Source organism: Leptosomus discolor, chromosome 2 (genome assembly GCF_034619465.1).
Source record: "Leptosomus discolor isolate bLepDis1 chromosome 2, bLepDis1.hap2, whole genome shotgun sequence".
In the NCBI taxonomy this organism is placed as follows: Eukaryota; Metazoa; Chordata; class Aves; order Leptosomiformes; family Leptosomidae; genus Leptosomus; species Leptosomus discolor.
Window position 1 is genome coordinate 38522771 of NC_141392.1, and position 24084 is coordinate 38546854.

The 24084-nt window shown below is 39.7% G+C and overlaps 2 protein-coding genes across 3 annotated transcripts in view; one reads left to right on the top strand and one right to left on the bottom strand.

Moving 5' to 3' along the window:
• Positions 1-93: 93 nt before the first annotated feature.
• Positions 94-6129, top strand: NDUFAF7 (NADH:ubiquinone oxidoreductase complex assembly factor 7). The gene is made up of 10 exons (XM_086460396.1): positions 94-175; positions 268-437; positions 555-635; positions 1275-1385; positions 2366-2576; positions 3071-3129; positions 3852-3965; positions 4786-4929; positions 5264-5437; positions 5837-6129. Exons 1-10 carry the CDS (start codon positions 94-96, stop codon positions 6047-6049), a joined length of 1359 nt encoding a protein of 452 aa, XP_086316522.1. The 3' UTR covers positions 6050-6129.
• A 3609-nt stretch (positions 6130-9738) lies between these two features.
• Positions 9739-24084, bottom strand: part of PRKD3 (protein kinase D3) — a 45179-nt gene continuing 30833 nt past the window's right edge. For both annotated transcript variants that reach the window (XM_086482328.1, XM_086482329.1), the window contains 9 exons: positions 22326-22602; positions 19096-19148; positions 18198-18270; positions 14847-14953; positions 14092-14253; positions 13526-13624; positions 11740-12007; positions 10916-11001; positions 9739-10030 (listed from right to left, as the gene is read on the bottom strand). In XM_086482328.1, coding sequence (XP_086338454.1) covers positions 9857-10030; positions 10916-11001; positions 11740-12007; positions 13526-13624; positions 14092-14253; positions 14847-14953; positions 18198-18270; positions 19096-19148; positions 22326-22602 — 1299 coding nt within the window. In that variant the 3' untranslated portion in view covers positions 9739-9856. The remainder of the gene's footprint in view (positions 10031-10915; positions 11002-11739; positions 12008-13525; positions 13625-14091; positions 14254-14846; positions 14954-18197; positions 18271-19095; positions 19149-22325; positions 22603-24084) is intronic.

The window sequence follows — 24084 nt, forward strand, 5'->3', positions numbered from 1 at the left end:
CGCGGGCGGCGGGACGCATGGCGGCCACCAAGCGGCCAGGACCCGTAGAGGAAGAGGAGGAGGAGCGGGGCTAGCACTGCCGGCGCTGAGGCCATGGCCTCGCTGCTCGCGAGCCGCGCGCTCCTCGCCGCCGCCCTGGGCCGCGCCGCCCGCCTCCGGCTCCCCTGTCACTATGGTAACCGCCCCCCCCTCCCCACCCCCGGAGCGGCGCAGCGCCGCGCCAGCCGCCCCGTTAACCCCCTGGGGCCCGCTCCGGTCTCCCCACAGCTCCGGCGGCGGCGGCAGCGCGGCCCTCCTCGGGCGCGGGGAGCGAGGCGGAGGCCGGGGGGCCCAGCCGGGCCACCGCCATGCTGCGGCACCTGCTACTCAAGCTGCGGGCCACCGGGCCGGTGACGGTGGCCGAGTACATGCGGGAGGCGCTCACCAACCCTGGCCAGGTGCGGGTGGGGCCGGGCCGGCCTGAGGCGGCAGTGGATGAGCCCCGGAGCTGGGCGGAAGCGGCCCCGCCGCGGCGCTCACCGGGTCCTCGGCTTCTCTCCCCTCTCCCCCTGCAGGGTTACTACACGCGCGGCGGCGGCATCGGCGAAAGTGGGGATTTTGTCACCTCGCCTGAAATAAGTCAGATATTTGGAGAGGTAATGCATAGTTCCTTATGCCTTAGGTACCTTCTTTTTACTCTTAAGTTAGGGCTAAGTTGGTTTTGGAGGAGGACGGGGTGGTTTGTTTTTCTGGAAGATCAGGGAGTCCTTGCTCGTGTTGTGATTTGGGACACCATCTGTGCTTAGTAACACTTATTTTCATATAGAACTTGTTTATAAGTAAGAAGCATTCCAGTAGTTTGATGCTGTGAAAACTCCACGCAAAAATAATTTTCAGATTTTGGTCTCGTTCGCTCTGGTTTGTGCATCACTTCCAGTAGTGAAGACTGGCCAAACGCTGTTCTTGATGACACTTCAGTAGATGCGTTGTCATGAAGAACAGTTGGGCAATGACCTGCTGCGTTGGAGCCTTAAGTTCTTGCTCCGCCAGGAAAGAGTCCCATGTGTTACTAATGGGGAGCTGCTTCTGCTGGGCTGACCGCAAATAATTGTGGTTTTAATGCCTAAAGAGAAGAGGGTGAGGTTATGGATCATAATGAGTTCTCATAACTTTAAAATATGGAGAGAGAATACTGCATCATATCTTAGCTCTCATCAGACGAAAGCCAGGTGTTGCTTTTCACAAGTTCTCCAGTTACAATGTGACTCTTCCTTTGTGTTGTCTTTCACTGTCAGTTAATAGGAATATGGTGTATTAGTGAGTGGATGGCCACGGGCAAGCCAAAAGCGCTCCAGCTGGTGGAACTGGGCCCAGGAAGAGGCACTCTTACTGGTGATATATTACGGGTAGGTGAAAACTAATACTAATATTCTTTATTTCTGGCTTTATTCCATGGCTACTCTGAAATCTGAAGGAAGGATGTTTTGCTAGCAGGGTTTAACCTTCCCTAGTAACCAAATCATTTCAGTTAGGAGATTTGCAGCTTAGACTCCAGTTAAAATATACGCATGTTTCTGAGACAGGGTCTCCCAGCTGAAAGCAGAACACAGGCCAGTGTGTGCACGCTGCGCCAACATGAGTGGAATCTTCAAACGCTCTGTGACAGAAGAGGAGGGCAAGAATGTTCCCTTACGAATTATTTCTGCAGAGGAAAGCATTATCCAAACTGAAAACCATTTAGGAAGGTGCTGCTGTGTGTAACTGGGAAGGAGGGCAATAATACAGGAGTGAAGTTGTGGGGGTTCCTTTGGGGATTTCAGGGGCTTATTTCCTCCGAGTTAACCCTTTCTGTTCTACCATGCTTGCACGGCTGCCTGTTAATTAAAATACTACAGATTCAAAAACAGATTGCTAATGTGATTTAGTACCTCAGAAGAGCTTTTATTCTGCTTACATATGTTAATGAAAGAACTCTGATAAGCACAGTGAAATGTAGGATACTGAATGCTTTTTTTTTTATGGTGTCTAGGAAAACTGAACCATTTTTCTCCTAATGTTAACACTCTCTGCAGGTCTTAGAGGAGCTACTCACTCTCAGGCTATTACTGTTCTAAATTAGCATTTCATGTCCTTACAACTACGTAATGTGTGCTGTATTTTGCCAAATTTATTAGAAACATAGCAGCTTTTATTAAAATTGGTCAAGAAACTCCCACTTCCTTCTGGAGGAGCAAAAGGCAGCCTCTTTCACTGAGAGTATTTTGTTAAAGGAAAGCCAACTAAATCTTTTATCTCGAATATAAATAATGAGATTAAAGGTTAATTCTTAAACCTTTAATGTATACAGCACATGACTGTGTCTAATAGAATTCATCTGCCTTTCTAGGTCTTCAACCAGCTTGCCTCTTTACTTAGTAAATGTGATGTCTCTATTCATCTGGTAGAAGTGAGTCCCAAACTCAGCGAGATCCAAGCGCTGATGCTGACAGGAGGGAAGGCGCAGTCGCACCCCAAGGACAAATCTGCTTACATGGAAGGCGTTGGCAAGACTGGAGTTCCCATTTTCTGGTACAGAGACATTCAAGATGTGCCACCAGGTGAGGAGCTTGAACGTCTTGTTACAGGGACGGTGTCCTTCCTCCACTTGCAGCTTTTGATAGCGGAGGACATCTTTACTAGCCTTCATACAGGACAGAAAAGCAGTTAATAGACATACCTGTTCTTACTTCTTGTGTAAGTCTGAGGCAACATCTTGACTCATTTTCATAAGTGCTCCTATTCTGATGAACTCCATTTTGGGATAGCTACCCCATTTCATGTATTTTGACTTTTCCTTTCAGTGGGAAACCATTTACTGGCTTTGGGCAACTCTCCTTTCCTGAGATACCAATCTAAAATTAATACACTGGAAAGCAGAGCTTGCTGTAGAAATGCTGTCTTTGATGTATCCAAGCTGGAAGTTAAGATACAATCTCACAGCCACATTAACTAGGTTAAGTTGTAAAAAATCATAAAAAACGTTTTAATTTCCAAGTGGCAGCTGCTATGGAAGCATTAATAATTTAATGCATTCTTTTTTACTTTCCCACAGGTTACAGCTTTTACCTAGCACATGAGTTTTTTGATGCCCTGCCAATACATAAGTTTCAGGTATAGCAAGAAGATTATTGTAATCGTGACCATCTGCTTAAACACCTTTTCTCTTTGAGGAAGAGTAGAAGTAGGGTGCCAAACAAGACACATGTGTGGTCTCTGGTGATAAAATATTTCTAATTGAATTTGGACAAATAAGGCTTAATTCAGCTAATAACTGTAAAATTGGTAATTGTTCTTGAATGGAAAAACTTGTAGAAAGCTAAAGATTTCTTTCTGCTGAGATAAGTCTCAAGGTTTTTTATTTCTTGTGCTACATTAATGAAGCTTTTAATTTCCACATTATTTTATGTACCACCACTAACAAAAGCTGAAGGGCTGTCCTTTGAGTGGTAATGAGAAGAGCAAAATAGAGGCTAGTGAGGATTCAGAAGAAACTTTCAACTTCAGTTTGATAGTTTATGAAAATCCCTGGGAGAATAAAATATTTTATTTTTATATGTTAAACATTGCACCATCAATAGAAGAGGCAGCATTTTTCTTAACAGCATCATTCATTCCTTTTTAAGTATAATTAAACCTGTATTTGTTGACTCTGCAGATGAGTCTCTACCACAAGCTTTTTCCAAGACAGTTACTGGAATGCGTAGTTGTTGTTAATAGCATATTTTGTTCTTAAAACATTTGTGAAAATGCTTGACACATCAGTTCCATCAAATAAAAAAGATACTGTTGCACCTGTTGGAGTGTAAAATGAGTACTTGGGGTTTGTTAAACAGAGAACAGAGAAAGGCTGGCATGAGGTCTTGGTTGATATAGATCCGGAAGTCCCTGACCAGCTGCGGTTTGTCCTGTCACCATCCAGTACCCCCGCAACCGAAAGCTTTGTTCAGGTAAGGTTATGCCTACCGAAGTCCATCCTTACATCTTTACTGACTCTTTCAAGTACATTTGCAGCTTCTCAGTTACTCCAACAGCAAGAGGAGGGCTCCCAGTCTATAAATGAGTAAATACAGCTTAGCATTTCCACTCTACAAAGCTTCCACAAAAGCTGCACACCGTGAAAATACAACACAAAAACAAACACGTCCAGCAAACTTCACAAAATCAGAGCTTAAACAGACAAAATGCTTCGGAGAGCAAACTGAGGCAGCAAGTGACAGGAAGAGTTCTGCATTGCGTATGTCACGTCACCATCTCGGCAGTGGCCCTGCCTAAGCCAGGCTCTCAACCCGCTGTGTCCGTACCCAGTGCAGCTAGGTGCTTCTGTGCTATACTGACCTGTAGTGGAAAGTGTTTTTCAAGATTGTTTTTTTTCAAACTTCACTGGATTCTTGAAGTTACAAAATTAAATAGTTGAGATTAAAGCTAACAACAAAGTTTCTCAGAGAAAGGCTTTCTGAAGGGTGCGCACAGCTGAAGACCTGTTCTCGTTCTTTCAGTATCACAGTAATGTAGCTTCACCCAACACAGGTATTCTTACTTGTTAGAAAAAATTTCATTTCAGTTGACTGTCGCTTATAGAAGAGATGACTGAAATCCAGCACTCAGAAAACACTAATTGAAAACAGTAGTTAGCAAGAACTAGCTCAGGCTCCAGGTAGCCCAGAACAGGCCTCTGTGCCTCAATGAAGTATTGACAAGCCCAAGATGTACTCTTGCCCTGTACTCATTTGCTAATACAAGTGTTTTGATCTTTGAACTCTGCATTAGCCTGAAGAAATGAGAGATCATGTGGAAGTGTGTCCTGAGGCTGGCATCATCATTCAGAGGCTTGCCTGTCGTATAGAAAAAGATGGTGGGGCTGCACTGATTGCTGATTATGGTCATGATGGAACCAAAACTGACACTTTCCGGGTGAGCCCTTTACACTGAAACAATAAGCTAAAACACTCTGTTATAATCTTCTGTTTGTCCATTGGATCATTAGGCTCTTCCAAGAGAAGGGTCTTAGGTGGAGATAACAGCAAAAACTGCACTATGCTGCAATCATAAAACTGAGTATTTGAGTTCTTATTTAATCAGTGCCCGTAAGGGTTTCTGTCAGAGGAGAAGGGTAATCTGAGCCCATCCTACGTTTATCTCAAAAGTATAATTTGCTATTCTTACCCTTCACAGGCACAACTCAGTCTTTGCTAGCCCCAGCTGTGGTAGCTAGGTCTGAGTACAATCTTCCAATTTAATTTTTCAGGGCTTCCAGAACCACAAACTTCACGATGTGCTGAGAGCTCCAGGTACAGCAGACCTGACAGCAGATGTTGATTTCAGCTATCTTCGAAAGATGACACAGGGAAGAACAGCCACATTAGGCCCCATAAAACAGCGGGAGTTTTTAAAAAACATGGGCATTGACCTCCGATTACAGGTACGATAGTGTTTACAGGTATGTAAACTCTCCTAATCCACCAGCAATACTCTTAAGCAGCAAGAGAGCTTTTACAAAAATCTGATTTTAAAATAAAGTTGTTCAAAACAAGATGTAGGTGTGAGATCAAAGAGTTGCTTCTCCTAGACATAAGTTACTCTGGATCCCTCAAAGTGAACTTTTGAGTTAACTCAAGGTGTTATATTTATGAGTATTTAAATCAAAACTTAGCTACATATATCAATGTTTGAGCTCCACCAGGGATCTCACCAGTTCTGTTGAACATTATGGCGCTGTTATATTAGTGTAAGTGAAAAGGATGCATGTAACAAGAGATTGAAGGTATGAGGGAGGTTCTAGGAAAGCAGGAAGGGCTATAACCTGCATTCTTGTTTTTAGGTGCTCTTGCAGAATTCACCTGACAAAGCAACTTGTGAGCAGTTGCTTCACAGCTATGATATGCTGATGAATCCCAAGAAGATGGGGGACTGTTTTAACTTTTTTGCCCTGCTGCCTCACCACAGACTGGTACATCCAGAAAAGAAACATAAGCCAGAATCAAAGTCTGCCTTACCGCCTGTGGCTGGGTTTAGTGAACTCTTACTGAAATAATTTCAAATACTGTAGCAAAATGTCTGACAGCAGTAGCTTTCAATAGCAACTTAATTAATAAATAAATTTAAAAAATCAAAGGAATAGAGTCCTGTATTTTATGGTTTCACATACTAAATGTTTTACACTAGTGTAATCAGTATATAGCTTCCTACACAGTAAGGTAAGAACTAAACATCTTGATTTATCTTTGAACTTAAAGCACATGAAATGTCACATTAATTCTCCAGGTAATTTTCTCACACTAATGTACACGTTAGGGGAATGCTATTTCGGAGTAAAGCTAGTGCAGCATGCTGACCCTGTTGACTGACCTACTCGAAGCAGCATGTGTAGAAATCAAACGCTGCACATACAGAAAGCAGCGTGCACAGAGCAGGGAATGAACAATGTTTCAGGAGTCTTATGATAGAGCCGAGTGAAGTATTTGCTAGTGGAATCAAGTTCCTTATCAGTAACAAACAGATGTGCTAAGGAGACTTCAAATGTACTCTGCTTTGGTACCTGCCTAAAACACAGGATGCCTTGACATTTTTTTTAAGGTATTTTTATAAAGAAATAGTGACAGGAAAGATGCAAAATAGTTATTAGTTTCAAAGCACCTACTACCAGGATTCCCACAGCAGGGCGTATCTAATGACAAAGCCACAAGTGGAAGTACAAAAAAAAAATTTACTTCTAAGAACATTTGATAGGAGAGATAATTCATGTGAAAAAAAAAAAAAAACAGAAACAAGTCTGATAGGGAAATAAATTTTATTTTCAAGCTTATCAGAAGATATTTACAAACAATGGGATGTATAAAAATATAAAAGTACTTGACTGTCCTTTTGAGGCTATAAATTTTACATGAGCTTTTTTCTAGCATCATCATAGCACTTTCTTGAATGAACGCAACTTAATTAATCTAAGGTTAAGGATATTAAAAAACTGTAACCTACTGCTGTCAAAGTTTGCAGTAAAGGCAGGAAAAAAGGGAATTAAAAAAACCTCAGCTATTTTTAATTACTCTGAAGAAAGTTTACTCCTAATGTATGTCTGATTTTTCTGCTTCCTCGACTATTAGCTGCTTGTGGCTTCTATTGTCTGGCCCCATAAGTCTCTGTATATGGTCAGGCAATCTCCTCCAAAGGCCAACAGCATTTTATATTTAATACAACTTGAAGTATAAATAGCTCATGTAATATTTTGGAGCAGAGCAGACTTCATGGGGAGAGACATCAGCCAAGCCACCTACTTCATTGTTGTCCCCTCCTTCCTCTATTTGTGTTGTGCTTTTTCAAGTGACTGAGCTGGCTTTATTTCCTCCCTTAAAACAACAGAAACCAACAAAAAAACCCGCAGGAAAACCTGAAGTGACAGCTCAAGTATAAAACCAGACTGTATCTACATTATTACACTTAGGATGGAAGTGAAGTTTGGTTACTTGAGCAGTGGAAGCTGAAAAACAGCACTGGTTCCCTTGCCAAGCCTGGGCAAACACCAGACCACTAACTTCGTAGATGATTGTTCTGGTTCCAAAGATGAAAAATAGTGCCTCTCTGAAGAACCAGTCCCTAAACCCTGCCTTAACAGGAGGACAAGGTTCAGGGACAAAGTCTACCCCTTCTGAATTCCTTTGCACTGCCTTGACAGCATAGAAGCAGGAGGATGACTGCCAGCATAGGAGCGGGAGGGACTGCCATCAGCCAAGTCCCCTGCACAAGCCTGAGAAAAACATGTGCTAGGAGAGAGGACACGCGGTGGTCAGAAGGGCTGAAACGTCCTGCCCGCTGCCGGCTGTAGGAAACTGCCACACAGATGGCACTGCCGTTTTGTACAACGTCTGGTGTATCCTACCAGGGAAGCCAGAGCTCAGCCTTTACCAACTTACACAAAATTTGACAGCTTGATACCTACAAAACACAGTGGCAGTTAGATTAAGGGCGACAGGAAAAAAAAAAGGTGGGTTAAAGACCCAAACCTACCTGTGGGTACATACTTCTGCAACTGCCACTGACTTTAGTGCCAGGTCACTGTCATCACAAGCAGCTGCCAGCCCTGAAAAAACCTTGTAAAATTTTATGTATATCTAACAACTTAGAAAAAGTCTGCTCACCTGCTTCCTTACCTGAATAACAACAGTAGAAAAAAAAATGCTTATCTACACACACACACACACGAAAAAATCTTTGTAGGAGAGAGAGGAGATAACCCAAAGCCTCTCACTGACTTTGCAGTTCAAGCCTGTATCAGTATTTTAGAAAGCATTCCAAACCAAGCTCCAGCTAAGCAGCTTGGCACATCAGGAATATGTACAGCCACTCAGCACCTTCCAGCAGCACAATGCTGTTATCCCATGCAAAAGCAAAGATTTCACCTTCTCCATTTTTTAAAATACAGCAAAAACAACCCTCTTCCATTTGCATTTAGCATTCATAGCCTCAAACTTCTTTGAAATACCATGAACTTTAACTGTAACACAGTCCTCTGAGGGAATAATTTCCAAAGAACACTGCTGCTTCCTCTCTATTGTGCCACAAATCCAGTAAGCAATTGGGAATCCATCAACTGAGGCATCTGCATAAAAAAAACTGAATTAGGAGTTGGTTTTGGACTCTTCATTCAGCTCAAACAACAACGCTGAGCACAGTAAAGAGGATGGGAAGGGCTGCAGGCTAAGGTCAGAAGGCAAAGCCCTTTCTCCTACAATCCAGCTGCCCTGGCAGAAGCAACAGGTGATTGGATGTCCACTGCTACTCCTAGGTTTTGAGCAGTTAAGATAGATACAAGCTAGCAGGCTACAAACTACTCCTCATCTAAGTCCAGGGAACCTTAAAACAAATTAGAAAAATATTAGAAAAATTTTAAAATCTAATTACTCAAAACAACAGAAGAAAGCTGCATGTATTTTTCCCTACTCTTCCACATCCTTCTGCTAGAAGCCGTTTTTCCAGAGATAAAGCATATGCTACATCAAGTCGTGTGTACTCTCTGTGCATTACTTGTGTAGTTTTAGGACAAAATGCCTTTGGTGTGTATCAATGACATCTACCAGCCGTCCACAGCAACACACTGCTGTGGCTTATTGCTCTGCTTTAACAGACAAAATAAAGAACTAGCATAGCTTTGATTGTCATCTCTTTAGATTGTCAGCCAGCATTTCAAGAGGAATGTAAGAAGTTAAGGGGTTTTCTCTTTTTTGGGTATCTGGAAAAAGTTCAATTAGGGCAAAGACACACATATTTAACTGTCTTAACAGCAGCAAATTATTCCTTCATCTATGAAGCTGTATTCAACCTAAACCACTGTGGTTTTCTATTAGCCAAGGTATTCTGCACCGATTTCTTTTTACAGTCTCTTTTCACCATGCACAGTTACAGAAACGGGAGATGTATCTAAGTAACAGAAAACAGTCCTCTATGGCCTAGTAAATAGGGATTAGAAAACCATTACAAAAATTCTTATTGTGCAGGCTATGGAAAAACAAACAAACAAACAAAAAACCCTTGAAAAACACAAACCATTCAATCTGTACACATTACACCTCAGTAATGGCTTTGTAGCCACACAGCTCGGTGAAATGTTACCCAACAGGGCTTATCCCACTGTCCAGTAACTACTCCTCATTTAAGTCAGAGATGGAAGAAAAGCTTGTCAGACAACAGTCTATTCCCATGTCAATGCAGGATCCTCTGGGGGGGGTGGGGGGGTGGTGCTTTGTACACTGAACTACAGCATTCAGAAAGAGCAACAGTTATTCCAAAACTTATCTTCAGTTTCTGTTTGGAGTATCCTTCTTTGCTGCAATTTAGCATAATGCATAAGTCAAGGGTCTTCTTCCATGTCATCTGGATTAGGAGCCATAATAAAATGCTGCGGGTACTCAAGGTTGTGTTCATAAGCATGTTCTTTCCAGCGTGCATCATCACTCTCGTGGGTAATGTAACGCTCTCCAATGCGTGTTTCAAATTCTCTGAGGTCAAGCCAAGTCTGATAATCCTAAGCAGTAAAGGAGATTTAAGGAAGCAGTTTAAGAAACAGCAGAACTACATTCACTCAAATTCTGCAGTTTGTTTCTACTTTTAGTATAAATAGCCACAAAAGATAATCAATGAGATCTGTTAAAAAAAAAAAAAAAACCCACAACCCAAAAACCAAAACGGCTGCCCCCAAAATACCCAGAGTGTACCCAAAGAATGGTTCCAGATTAAAGAGGCTAGTTTCTAAGGTTGTAATACTGTAAATCATGAAAACTTTTTGTAACAAGACAGCTAAGTTAGCTTTATTATGAAATTAATTGTATATATATACATACATGAAATTACACTCTTCCAATATTGTTTGACTCAAAATTAATTGGATTTTCCCCTTAACATCTTTTAAGTTGTTTGTGTACGTGGGTATGTGCATACAGTGTTGTGAAATCATTGTGAAAGGAACCTGCGTCAAAGCAGTGGATAAACTCCCTTCCAAACAATTCTGTTCTCAAGCAATTACAAGTTACAGCACACACCAGCTCGTGTTTCCGCTTCAGTGCTGAACAATGTTTGTCTCTACACTGGTTTCAGTGGGGCTCCAGGCACTCATCACTGCCTGCATTCAGGAAAGGTGCCAGAAGAGTAAAACTCTATGTTGGTGTCAAACAGAAAGTAAGGGGTGTGAGAGACAGCAAGACAAAATTTTCCTTGAGGAAAAAAGCCATTAACAGATGTGCAGAATCCTGGAGCACATAAAATGCAAAGCTAAAAACAAATACTCAAGCCTCCATGAACGCTTGTTACAGACTTTGACAGTTGCAGTTTTAATAAGCCTCTGAAGGATTTTATTTTAAAAAAATCATTATTCACCCATTATAAACATAGTGACAAAGGCAGACAGGTTTACCTGTAACCATGGGTGACTAAGGGATTTGTCAACACTGAAACGTTTTCTCATCTTCACTTGAAGTAAATTGTTTATTAAATCAATGGCTGACAAAGAAGAACAGAACAAAAATTACATTGTTTAAATACTAATCACATGCTGCAGTGAAAGTGAATTTTTAACAGTGCATATGTGTGTGTGTATATCCTACTCAACTCTTTTAAACTTAATCAAGCTCCTGAATTTTCTATTTACCTTTGCTTATGTTAAATGAGGCTAAAAAATACATATGGGGTAAGCTTCCCCTCTCCTGTGATGGAAACAGTGAAAGCTTTACTATATTACTCGTTAATCTTTCTCCCTAGAAATTTTAGTGATTTTCAGAAGTGCCAAAATGATGTACTTCCACTATTGTATGCTTTTGTGTATGTCTTTCCACATGTACGGGTGGGTTAATGACATATACATTACTAATAACAAAGCTGGCACTGGAGAGCTCTAGAGACCAACCTTGTAAGCATTCAGCAAATACTCACACATGACTTAACTTTTTATTGGGAATTTTGGGAAGTTTCAGGTTATTCATCCACTCCTCACGCATGCAATTATTTTTCCTTGCTAAATCAGTTGGCTGCTCCTGCCCTGAAAATTATCTAAAACATTCTATTTGACAATTTATCTTTCACAAATATATGCCAGCTCACAGTTATCCGTTCTGGCATAGTCTACTAAACTCAAACTATCAATAATTCTCACACTCCTATCTGAATGAACCTTAAGGTTTAAGCATTTGAATGTGTTATCTACATACAAAGACATTCTAATAGAAAAATTAATTTCTTTACCTTCACTAGAAATTTCCTTCCAAGGATTTGGTGGGTACATAAATGCTGCATTTTGAATTTGATCATTTATATCCTCATCTTCATTAAATGGGAATGTACCACTAAGGCTCACATAGACAATAACTCCTACTGACCACATGTCTAGAGAGCGGTTGTAACCTTTACTCCTGAGCACTTCAGGGGCAAGATAAGCAGGTGTCCCCACCACAGAGCGCCTGAAGGATTTTTCACCGATGATACGTGCAAAGCCAAAATCACACAGCTTCACCTGCAAAAGAAATACATTTTAAACTGAGAAATCTCTGCTTGAAAGCATGCTGCTGCCCAAGACCAGAGTGGTACTTGATACCCTTTCTGCCATCATTAAACATTGTATGCACTAAACCAGAGATGAAACATTAGGTAAGCCAGTCAGTTAAGGTTTTAGGCTGCTGGTTTTGCAGACTGCAGAGCAATGTTGCTTCAGACCAAGACCTGAACTGGCCTTGCAGACTCAGGTCTGAGGCAGTCTGTGTAGTACACTGTCACGAGTGTGCAAATAAGGACAAAAAACTTAACTCCAAACTCAGATCATTTTCTGAGGCAAATCCACACCCTCACAAGGCACAGAACCAAAATTTTAAAAGCACATCAATCCCAGCCAGATCATGTTCCTCTTAATAATATTCCTGAAGCTAGAGGCTTCAGCTACACAGAAATCAAACTATGAGTTTTAGCTAGAACCCAGACCCAGCCAGCTCTGGACAGAACAATCCAATAATCATCCAGGTAAAAAGCATCAACAGCTGGTGCCTGCACTGACACTCAAACCTTCATGGTTCTGGGATGGTTCCTTAACTTGAACACAGCAGGCACTTGTACAGAGAAAAGGATCCAGATCAAGTCCAATGCTAACCCCAAGTTAATAAGCTCTCCTCAGGGTATAAGAAAGAGCAATGCACTAAAGGCATACAAGTGACACTCCAGAAGTCCATTCCACTTTGCATTAATGTCACAGGACTGTAAGCAATTTCCTGATGCTGCCTAGCAGCTTCTAATTTCTTATGTCCTCCACAAAATCCACACCATCCAAGGTATCTAAGGTAATAGTTGGCAGGGGTAAGTGTTGACAGTACCTAAATACTAATACTGCTGAACAGCATTTCTCTTACAGAAATTAGCTTTTTAGTTTATATTGCAAAGTAATATCACACATACTGACAATGAAGATCCCTAAGCAAGACCAGCAACAAATGAGCCAGTCTCTTTTCACAACAGCTTATAACCAACACAGACAAGAGTAAGGAAGAGAATGAGATGCACCACAGAGAAGAGATTGTTTCCCAGGGTCAAACAGCACTGGAACAGAAAGGAGGACTGGTCTTGAAGCTTCCAGTCCTGTGCCTTTTCCACTGAAATAGTCTCACTAATCCAGAATACCAATTTCCATGCACTCTTCACAAGCATAAAAATAGATGCCGTATACACAGCCTTTTTCTAAGTGCTGGCAGCAGTTGTACTTCTCAGGCTCCTTGGAAGAAAGAATGCTGGTGCACAGCATTGTTGTGAGACATGATCCATGTCTGAAGGGAAAGAAACTGAAACAGAGTATTGAGCATAAAGCTAGGCTAAGAGTTGGAAGGAGAAAAAAAAAAAAAGACAACTATAACACATGTCGTTCAAGTAATTCTAGACAAAGTCAGTTGAACAATTCCACAAGAGGTCACTTTTTAAGATGCAATGCCTATTAATTCTTTAAAAAGAACAATGAAAAGTTACAAAATAAGTTTTTTTAATCTTCACTCACTTGAGGGAATGGCTCTGCTGATGCTAGTAGTACATTCTCTGGTTTTAAGTCACAGTGCACAATATTCTTGAAGTGTAAATTCCTCAAAGCAACAAGTATCTACAAAAAGGAAAGAACATTTTCAGCACTATTCAAGCGGATCAGAAGTGTCAAAAGCCACAACGCAGTAACCAATACAGTAATTTGTATCAAAAGAGTCATCAAGAATTAATCTGTGTATACTGTGCAAGTACTATTTTTCCCAGACTATCAAGACTGACGGGGTTTATTTTCTCTCTCCCCCCACCATCCCCCTCCTCCCTGTGTGTCTTTTTGAATGCATACTGTTCTGACGTGCATCTTTGGATGTCCACAATGTTATGTCTTGGGAAAGAAGAGCAAAAGAATTAACATAATTAAATTCAAAATTCTTTCCATGGTTATTCAACTTTCATTAGATGCGCAGCTCTCTGTGCTGTCTCTTTTAAATAACAATACAGAAAACCTCTTCTCCAAACTCCATTCTCATATAATTACTAAAGATAAATCTAGCCTTCCCTCTCAAAGTAGAGAGACTTAATGCCAACCTGAGTGACCATGAACTTAGTTATTCGTTCTGGAAGTCGACTTTTCTCACTGGAAAGAATCATCTCTAGCATATCCCCATGCAGCTTTTCCATCACAACAAAGACCCGTTCCGGGGTTTCAAACATACATTCCAGGTTCACAATCCCAGGGTGATGCAAATTCTAAAATAAAGTAGTATACGTACATCACTAAAATAAAACAGTATGAAGTATCCTGAATTACACAGAAATGTTGTACCACAAATCAAAAAGCAGTTAAGCAGAGAGTTAAGAGATGCAAAACCAAAATGTCCGAGGCAAGAAACTAGCTTAAAACAAACATCAACCCATGAAACATACCAGTTATGAATACTAAGACTGATTTGTTTTAACACAAATTACCCATAATGATTAATTTTACAGTTGATACACCAAGTAGCTTCAGTACAGGACATGCAAGAATAACACTCAGATTGAGGAGGCAGTAGGGGAGGACAGCAAAAAATAATAGTTTCCTGCTATCTGAGGGAGACAACATGGAGCCAAAGTACATGTCTTCAGTGGATCCCCTATAGGGGGTAGATACCACCCCCAAGCTATCAACTCTACCAAATACTCAGGAAATCCTGCTCTTTTAAGATTCCCTCTTACAAAGAGACTCAGAAATCACAGGTGCAGATTTAGAAATCCATTCAGAGCACTTACACACATTACAAAATCTCATTAATGGCTTATTTGAAACAAAACTCCAATGTGGTCGGAAAACACTTTTGTACCTGGAGAATGGCTACTTCATTACGAAGCTGACTTTCCTGTTTTGTTGGAAACCTCATCTTGTCAATGACTTTGATAGCCACATCTCTTCCAGTCTTTCTGTGTTTCCCTAAACAAAAAGTCAATGTCAGCCATCAAGAGGTAGAAGCAATTAATAGCTAGAAATCATTAAAGCAGAAGTTCCTTTTTGGGGAAACAAGTATATTCTGTGTACAATTGCACAATATTACTATATTTATGTTTAAAATTGCAACTGGTACATGAGTAACAAGAAGTGATCAGCCTCAACAGGAGTGCTGTAGATAAATTTAAACTAGTACTACTCTGCTGTCAGGTAAGCACATTGACATCCAGATGTATCAGGTGAAGCTTTTGTTTGTGCAAGGAACTTGCACATGAGCAAGTAATACCTACTCGCACAGAATATTGCCTCTCTTCTGTAAAAACACAACAACAAAACCATTCAAGACCAATGTGAAGATCTACAAGTCTTCTCCAGTGGGTTCATACTTTCATGGGCTCCACGTGCACAGGAAATTACATACCTAATACTCTACAGGAATGTGAGAGTAATTATGTGCCATGAAGAACACCACCTTAACACCCACAGACAGTCTGTTGTGATTGAAAAGCTCTAAAAGGTTGTGGTAAGCAAAAAAACCCCATGATGACAGCACCAGATGCTATTCCTTGCTATAACCTGCATGAGCTACAAGAGAAGCACTCCTCAGTACACAGATAGGGTGTTTCATGGGCTAAACGAGTGGTTGTAAATGCTTACCCAGCTTCTCCACAACTGCCAAACTGAGTTCTATCACACTCACATCAGAAGGGTTAATGGGATCACACATTGCAAGACCTTGATAATTGAAGACATTTAATACTAAACTCACATAGAACAGTAAGTGTGCACCAAAGGAAAAAAAGTAATTATCTCCTCAGTGAAGGGTTTGGAAGCCATTTTAGGAAAACGTATGATGCAAGCGGCACAGAGGACTCCACTGGCACTGCTACGGGGAGCCCAGCTATGCCTCGCTAACCACCCAGCCAGGCCTCACCTGCGGCTCTGCAGTCAGTACTGGTGGCCAGGGCTTAGGCAGGGCACAGGAATTGCTCCAAAGGCTGCTGCACCAAGCAACTAATGCACCTGCCTTAAACATCATCATGAACAAAGGGTCAAAACCAGGCTTATCGCCACTGGATGAAGTAAGGCAGTTTATAGAGACATCACTCAAGGTCCAAAAGGGTTTACAAGGTTACCAAATAGAACTAACAATTGGAGAGCGAAAAATAAATTTTGAAAAGACTACACTAGTTCTAAGGAAAGCATACACTGCATAATGGACTATCACAGGCAACAGCATAAAGCCAGAAGTCTTAAAAGAGAGTTCTGGGGAAGTGTGTCATTTTGTCTGTAACGAATCAACAATTTTTAGGCAAAATATTCAAAATCACAGCACCCAGCTATAACCCAGAAGGCAAACGCTAGGTTGCAGGGGAACATAAAGCAAACCACTAAACTAATGAAACACTTAACTACAGAAGCTAGACTACAGCTAAAATTTGAAGAAAGTTTAACAGAAAAGCAAGTTGAAAATTCCTTTTCCTAAGTAAAACACAACCAACAGGCAAGTTTTACATCAGTGAGAAAATGTCAATAATTTTTTTTCTGTCGCCGTTTTCCAGACACTTCAAAACTAACCGAAATAAAAAAAAGCAGGAAACTGTTCTCACTGAAAGGAACAGGAGATGGAAATCAATATCCTATAACTTCTTGATTTAAAATTTGTAAATGTTTGTCAAGAATAGACAACACTAAAAAAAAAAACCAAACCCAAACCCCACAACAATGGAAGCAACTTAATTTTACCTGTATTTGTTTAAATTAAAGGTTTTGTTACCATCATTTTAGTAATCATACACAAGTGGGGAGAAGCCAATATTAGAAGTTACCAGATCTAGTCTCCTCAAACACCAGCAACAATTAAGCAAGTGTGCAGAGCCAGCAAAAGAATATTCTTTTATATTATCTTTTCTTGCTCTTTCAGCTTGCAATTTTATCTTGTGAAACTGAGTATGCACATCCTGTATATTTTAAGGCATCATTAACTGAAAAAAATTAATATAATAAAAGCCTTTTATAAGCATTTATTATGTTTATATGCATTTATAAGCATTGACTCATGAAAAATACCAAGCTGAGATTTATCTAAAAGGCAATTTAGGAGAGTATATATAGAAACAATTAAAAAAATTAAAATTTTAATTAAAAAATTAAAACTTTAAAATACTGTCTGCATTTTTGCATGTTCTATTCAAAAGAGAGGAAGCATAGTTTGATTTACAATATGGTTTAAGAAATACTGAGGGGAAAAAAATAGATCTCTCTTAAGAGTGATGTAAAACCAGACCATCAAACTGCATTTTCATCAAGCAGTTCAGAAGTAACAGAGAAAAGTATTTAACTACACAAGTGGCACACAGAAAAATCATAGCCACAAAACTTCCTGACTAGAGAGACAATATGACAGAAGCAGAAAGGTTACCACTTTAAATCATTAGTTATCACTTTTTCTTTCTTTCCAGATTTATGGTCTGTGGTTTTCTCAATACTTCAGATATAACACATGTGATTTAAAAAAAAAAAAGAAAAAAAATAGAGAGAAACAGAGTTCATATGATGTATTTCTAGTATTTCTTCTTTTTGTGATTACACACGATGAACAAGTTGTATCTTGCAACAGAAGTTTTAAAAAACTAAAAGTGATAAGACTACATTTGAAGTTTAAACTCAGATCTATTGACAAATAATCCCTCCCTGTACTTTATCCTACTGACAGAAATTCGTAGCAAACTGCATAAGATATGTCAATAATATGTTTGCATAAATACTGTCAAACCTTGAACTAAAATACATTTTTCTAATTGCTTTTGGCCACACCTCTCAAATATCATTAAAAACAGGTGTAACTGACAGCCTCCTTAAATACACGACTTCTAATACTGTATAATACAGACAACAGTGTAGAATTTGCAATTTAAAAAAAGCCCAAAGCACTAACGAAGGCCAAATTCAGACCAGAGATTGCTTTGTACTCAACTGTGGTCAAAATGCAATGCATATTCTAAACCAATTTTGATGCCAATGCAAAACTCTAAATTCAAAAAATTCAAATGCAGGAAATACTGTACATAAAACTGCAGAGATAAGTAAAGTAATCCAAAAAAAAAAACTTTTAACAAGGTAAACTTCACCTAGACATTCTAGATATAGCTAAGTAGTTACAAAAAGGCTAGTTATATCAAGACGGATATGCTACCATAAATGCATAATGGAATCTAATGTAATTTACCTCCATATACAATACCAAACTGACCAGAACCCAGAACTTCATCAGCAAATATTTGGTACACAGAGCTGATATCCTAATGCATGAAAAAAAGAAATCACAAATATCAGGAGTAATCAAAATGTTCACAAGCTTATTAGTTAGTACTGGCTAAGCTGCATTTACATTTGACATTTATCAAACTCTGTAAAGGGTCCCATCATTACACCGAATGGAGTGGAAAAACACAAGAAACTTTTCCTGAAGAGGACTGACTTAGCTGCATAGATTCATACAAACCTACAGCTCTGCCAGGTAAGTAGATTACTTCCTGTATATAACACAGACTTCTGTCCAGAGGAGGGCCATGAAGATGATCAGGGGGCTGGAACACCTCTCCTACAAGAACAGGCTGAGAGAGTTGGGGTTGTTCAGCCTGGAGAAGGGAAGGCTCTGGGGAGACCTTATAGGGGCTTTCCAGTACTTAAAGGGGGCCTACAGGAAAGGTGGGGAGGGACTCTTTACCAAGGAAGGTAGTGATAGGATGAGAGGTAACGGTTTCAAACTGAAAGAGGGGAGATTTAGATTAGGTATTAGGAATAAATTCTTTACTGTGAGGGCAGTGAGACACTGTCACAGGTTGCCCAGAGAAGCTGTGGTTGCCTCCTCCCTGGCAGTGTTCAAAGCCAGGTTGGATGTGACTTAGAGCAACCTGGTCTAGTGGAAGGTGTCCCTGCCCATGGCAGGGGGTTGGAACTAGGTGATCTTTAAGGACCCTTCCAACCCAAACCATTCTATGATTCTGTGATTCTTTAGCTACAATACCCTGGGTGTTGCTTTCTCATCCGGACACCATTACTACCAATTACTTTGTAATACCCAGATAAATAAACACTACTATTATACAATGCACATGACTCACCACATTCTCCTGGACCTGGCAATTTGAAACAGAGATGCTTAGAGATAACTCTTCTGCAATAAAGAAGATATAACTGAGTAAGTAAATAGGAAGAGCAGGCTTTTTCTAGTAAAAAGGGGGGAAAAAAAACAAAAAAAAACCCAAAAAACCAAACACAACCAAAAAATCCTTACTGACTTCCAACCCAGTCATGCTGAAACAACTTTTATCGATGTTCTGCAGAAACATCACACCCTGGAACTCCAATTTAACACACTGATTAGATAAAAAACCCTGGGAGTTTTGCTGGGATTACTTGTCTATTTTAGTCATATCACTGATTCCAAAAACAGTAGAACAGTATGAGTGTGTACACAGTAGAGAGCTGGAGAATCAGAAGCAACAGCAGTGTGGCAATTGTATCAGAGTTCATTACACTACTAAGAATTTCTGATAGTAATATAGAAAAATACAGGGAAAAAGACCAAGTAGATCCCTTATAGCCAAATGAACATGGTTACTAATTTTCTGTGGTATCAAGATACACAGAATTAATGCATAAGAAAAGGAAACAAATCAAGCAAAGCAAGTAATGGAAGACCTGATAATTAAAAAAAGTAGTAAAACCCATAATATAAACAATCTTTGTTTCACAGATAAAACTACAGAAGCACATCAATCTTTGGAATACAAGAGCACATCTAAGAAGGGTAATTTGCAAGTAAAAGCACCAGATAAAAATACAGGATTTTTCACCCTGCAGCAGATGCTGACACAGTTTTCATCACAAGAATGACATTACGATAAGAAGAGATATGTCAAGGCAGGCAGAAAACACCCCTTTCCTTTGACTTCCAAGACAGAGGTGAAGCCTCGCAGACAAATGGACATCGATGATTTGTTAACTTCCAAAAAAAAAAAAAAGTAGAACCAATTCACCTACAAGGTGGATAGAAGATATACTATAGATTTAGTAGCACTCTGAAAAGAGCCTTTATCACCCTAAGAGCCTTGAACTTTAAAAACTCAATTTCAGAGAAAAACAAAACGTCTGTATCTGATTTTTGCCATCTCTGCTTTATCTCAAAGAAAGAATTGACAGACTTAAGACAGCAACAAAAACTAGTTCTCAAAGACACTTTGAATATGAACTGGAATTACAGCCTGGCATATACCTACTGATTATTGACTATTGTCAAGTCTGTATTGGAATAACACTATGGAACACACGGAAAAACAAGAAAGGCAGACAAAAAAGTTACTAAGGTTAACACAAACTGCAGCAAAGTTGAAACAAGATAACTAGAAAGTGAAGATACAGTTTTTGAAACTGTTTAAAGAGAACACACTGAACCCTTCTCCACAGATGGCACAAAAGACAAAATAGAAAAATTGAATTATTTGGAAGGAGTAACTCCATCTCTACCTACCATTTTTTCTAGTGTCTGAAATGCATAAGACTAAGGGCTGAAAAACTGTTACTTCTGAAGAAATTGGCAATGCCAGGATTCAATATGTAATCTATACCAGGTAACAGCTTACTAATCTTTTTCTCATTTCAGCCCAGAAACATCCCACAAATAAACACGCCACCCCAACCACCAGGCACAAGGTCAGAAAGGACTTTTTCCTATGGGTCAGATTGGAAGAGCATCCTCAGTTCTAGTTACTTTCTGGCCAGAATGTGGTATAAATTGACTAGCTAGTGTCTTGTGGACATTTTAACACTACAAATTCCCTGCTGCTGCAAGTATTTCAAGCACTAGCAATGTCACCATCCTCTTCTGGTCTTTTCATTTGAAAGAATATATTTGAGGCTTTTGGGGCTTTGTTTGTTTAACTAAAAACCTCATTTTCTTCACAGATCTTGGGATACATTTCATGGATCACAATGTGTAGGAAGAGGAGGGATGAACAGACATTCTGTAGACTTTTTAGAGCTTAAAAATCAACCTGAGTTGTCTAAGAATATGCAAATGCCACTCCACAACTCATAGTAGTTTCTTATACTCCTACAATCCTAAACATGCTGAAACACTTCCTCTCTGTATCTACCCCTGCAGCTCTATTCTCTACCACTGTCAAGTTTTAATATAAAAATATTATTTCTATGTGAAAAAATACTGATTGTGGAAAAAGCAACTGTCCTCACAAGTCTCTCAGCAACAGTAAGCCTTAGGTTCTAGAAAACAAAGAGAGCTTTGGTGTACATACATATTTGGAACCAAGAAATTAATATCAAAAGCGGCATTTTATGTACGTATAAGGCCAGTTATGAGCTACCACCTTACAGGTATGTTTCTTCACTGTAATTAAATACAGATACCCGTACTGGCATTTCATAGTTTACCACTTCAGACCATGGTTGCATTTTCAGAAAAAGCCTTTACCTCAGACTAGCATTTAAATACTTCTAACTGTTGCTGATGCAGAGCAGCCAGATATCAGAGATAGAGAAACTAAACTCAGAATCTCCTGCAAAAGAAAATTTCACTAGAAGAAGATTAAGGAGTAGCTGGACGATGAAAGGAAACTAAAGAATGAAAGCATAAATCTCTGTACAGAATGTGAATGAATGTCATTGCAAGGAACAACGAGACATCTACAGAAAGAACACAATATATAGTTTAGTGGAGCCTTGATAACAAATACGATCCTATGCCAGAGAAAGAAAGGGAGGGCAGGTGCATAAAAAGAAGAATAAGGTACTTTCTATTACTACCCACAGCTCAGCAAAAGTTCTGAAAAGAACTGATGAAAAATCACTGTCAGTATTTACGTTGTATCACAAGCTCCTTTTCTTCTCCTTAGTTACTGACATCTCAGAGATTTAAAAAAAAATATAGAGGATAACATCAAATAGCATCCAAATTTAGTTTTTTCAGAGTGTATGTATATAATCTGAATATATTTATTTATTTAAGTATCTTAGAAAAATCTAAACTATGGCCCCTTCTCGCATCCAACGACTATGTGCGAGTCCTTAATGCCCCTACAATAAAGCTCCGCAATATGCATTCATATTGTAAATCTGATTCTTAACTACTACTTCCTGCTACAACAGATTAAAGGATTTGCCCACCCTCCACAAACCTGAATGTCATATTTTAGAGACTTCTGGAAAATGACAGACCCAATTCAGCAGAGAATAGACAGACAATACTTCACTCTAAATAAGCACTTTTCTGAAAGGAATCTCTACCATTAACAGCTTCAGAATATGAATAACAGTGCCTTGTCTGCCTGCTTACTGTGATCTTTTCCTTGTCCTGCAGCAGTGCAAATGCTAGCTTGAGGAGTGACTGGCATCAAAGCCTGACGAATGGCTTTCTCCCAGCCCTGAGCTACGTCAAGTCCAACTCCGGTGGCAGCAAGAACAGGACTGTGATGACTGCTGCCATTGTTTTCGCCAACAAAGTACACCATCGTGTCAGTGATGATCTCAAAACAGTATGGGTTGCTGCCCTGCACCACGTTTGAAAAATCTCGAGGCTGAGTCACCTGGAGAATTTCTGAAAGTGGAATCTCCTGAAGAAAAATATTAAAGATTTAAAAATGAAAACGCACATAGTATTTTAATATATTGATACTCAAAGTGTTCGCAAACAAATCAAAGCAAATATATCAAAATACCAAAATCAAAACACCAAGCTTTGTAACTACTGTCGAACTGTGCATGACCATTGCCCACCCACAGTTTTCTGAATTCCTCTATACAAGACTAGAGACTTCCAGCCCCACCACAGTTCTCTCTATACAACTACTATTTTCTACTCAAACTGCATTTATATCAGCATGAGACATGCTCCCACCACATACAAATGATGCACAACTACAGAATGACCATTTTCCCCCTGTAGTTTATACAGCTTAGCTAAAGAAGAACACGACAGGGGAAAAAATTGAAACAAGACAACATTAAGAAGATGGGGTTATTTAAGCCAGACAACAAGCACTGCTTCATGTATCTGAATTGTTCTGGGTAAAGAGTCTCTTTCATACAGATATTAACAGTTTCTACTGAATCCTCTACCTTGTCAGTTTAAGATCATGGTACAAGCAGTACTAGAGAACAGATCTGAAGGAAGAAATGGTTGCAAGTTCACACTAGCTGGAGGAGGACATTCCACATACATGGGAAGGTGTACGGGAGCACATCACTTGCAAGAGTAGTGAACAAGCAGGTGAACATCAGGCTGGCATTAGGGGGATAAGAGACAGTAGCTAATGAAGATGAAGAGGAAATAAATGTAAAGGCAAAACCTGTGAATGACTCTAACAGCAAAGACAAATAACCTGAGATTTGAGCAGTTAAAGAAAGGAGTGCAAAAGGGCAAGTCAAAGGACTAAAAGCAGTGACATAACGGAGCAACAAGCAAGGAACATATTTTACCAGCTGTGTTTTGAATGCACAGGGCAATACAAGTATCAGAGAGGTCTGAGAAGAGACTGCATTGCTCAAGATAGGGATGAAAAGGATCTGGGCAAGTTTAGCTGGGTGTACAGAGAAAAGGCTTGATCTTAGAGATGTTATAAAGGAAGAAGCTGCAAGAATTGGACCCCACCTAAAGGTGTAAGACAAGAAAGGGAAAAGTCCTGTTTATACATTCAAACACATTTTCTGCATATTCCACCATTGAACATATTATTATATTAACAATATACTAAACTTATTGCTAAGCTTCATTTATGTAACACCAGGCTGCGCAGTAAATCTTCCTTTAAATCTTGCTTGCAACTTTCAGTTGGGAACAATTTAATTTTAGGAACCTCAAAATAAAATACATAAGCATGCAAACTTTCAGTCACTACTTATAGAACACAAAAATCCTAACCTTCATTAGACTGGCAGCCAAAAAAATCCTCTGATAATTGTGAAGCTTAATATGCTAGGTCATTCAGGAGAACAGTACACGTAAAATGTAAGGAGAGACATACTCAAAGGGATTAGAATAGGAGCTGAAAGCAACTTCTCAGAATTAGTCTTGGTCCTTCACACTTACAAGCTTT

Excerpts from the sequence above, each read along its gene's own strand:
- NDUFAF7 (XM_086460396.1), top strand. The coding sequence starts at position 94 with ATGGCCTCGCTGCTCGCGAGCCGCGCGCTCCTCGCCGCCGCCCTGGGC. Across the intron at positions 4,930-5,263 it reads CCAAAACTGACACTTTCCGG|GGCTTCCAGAACCACAAACT; the intron begins GTGAGCCCTTTA and ends TTAATTTTTCAG. Across the intron at positions 5,438-5,836 it reads GCATTGACCTCCGATTACAG|GTGCTCTTGCAGAATTCACC; the intron begins GTACGATAGTGT and ends TCTTGTTTTTAG.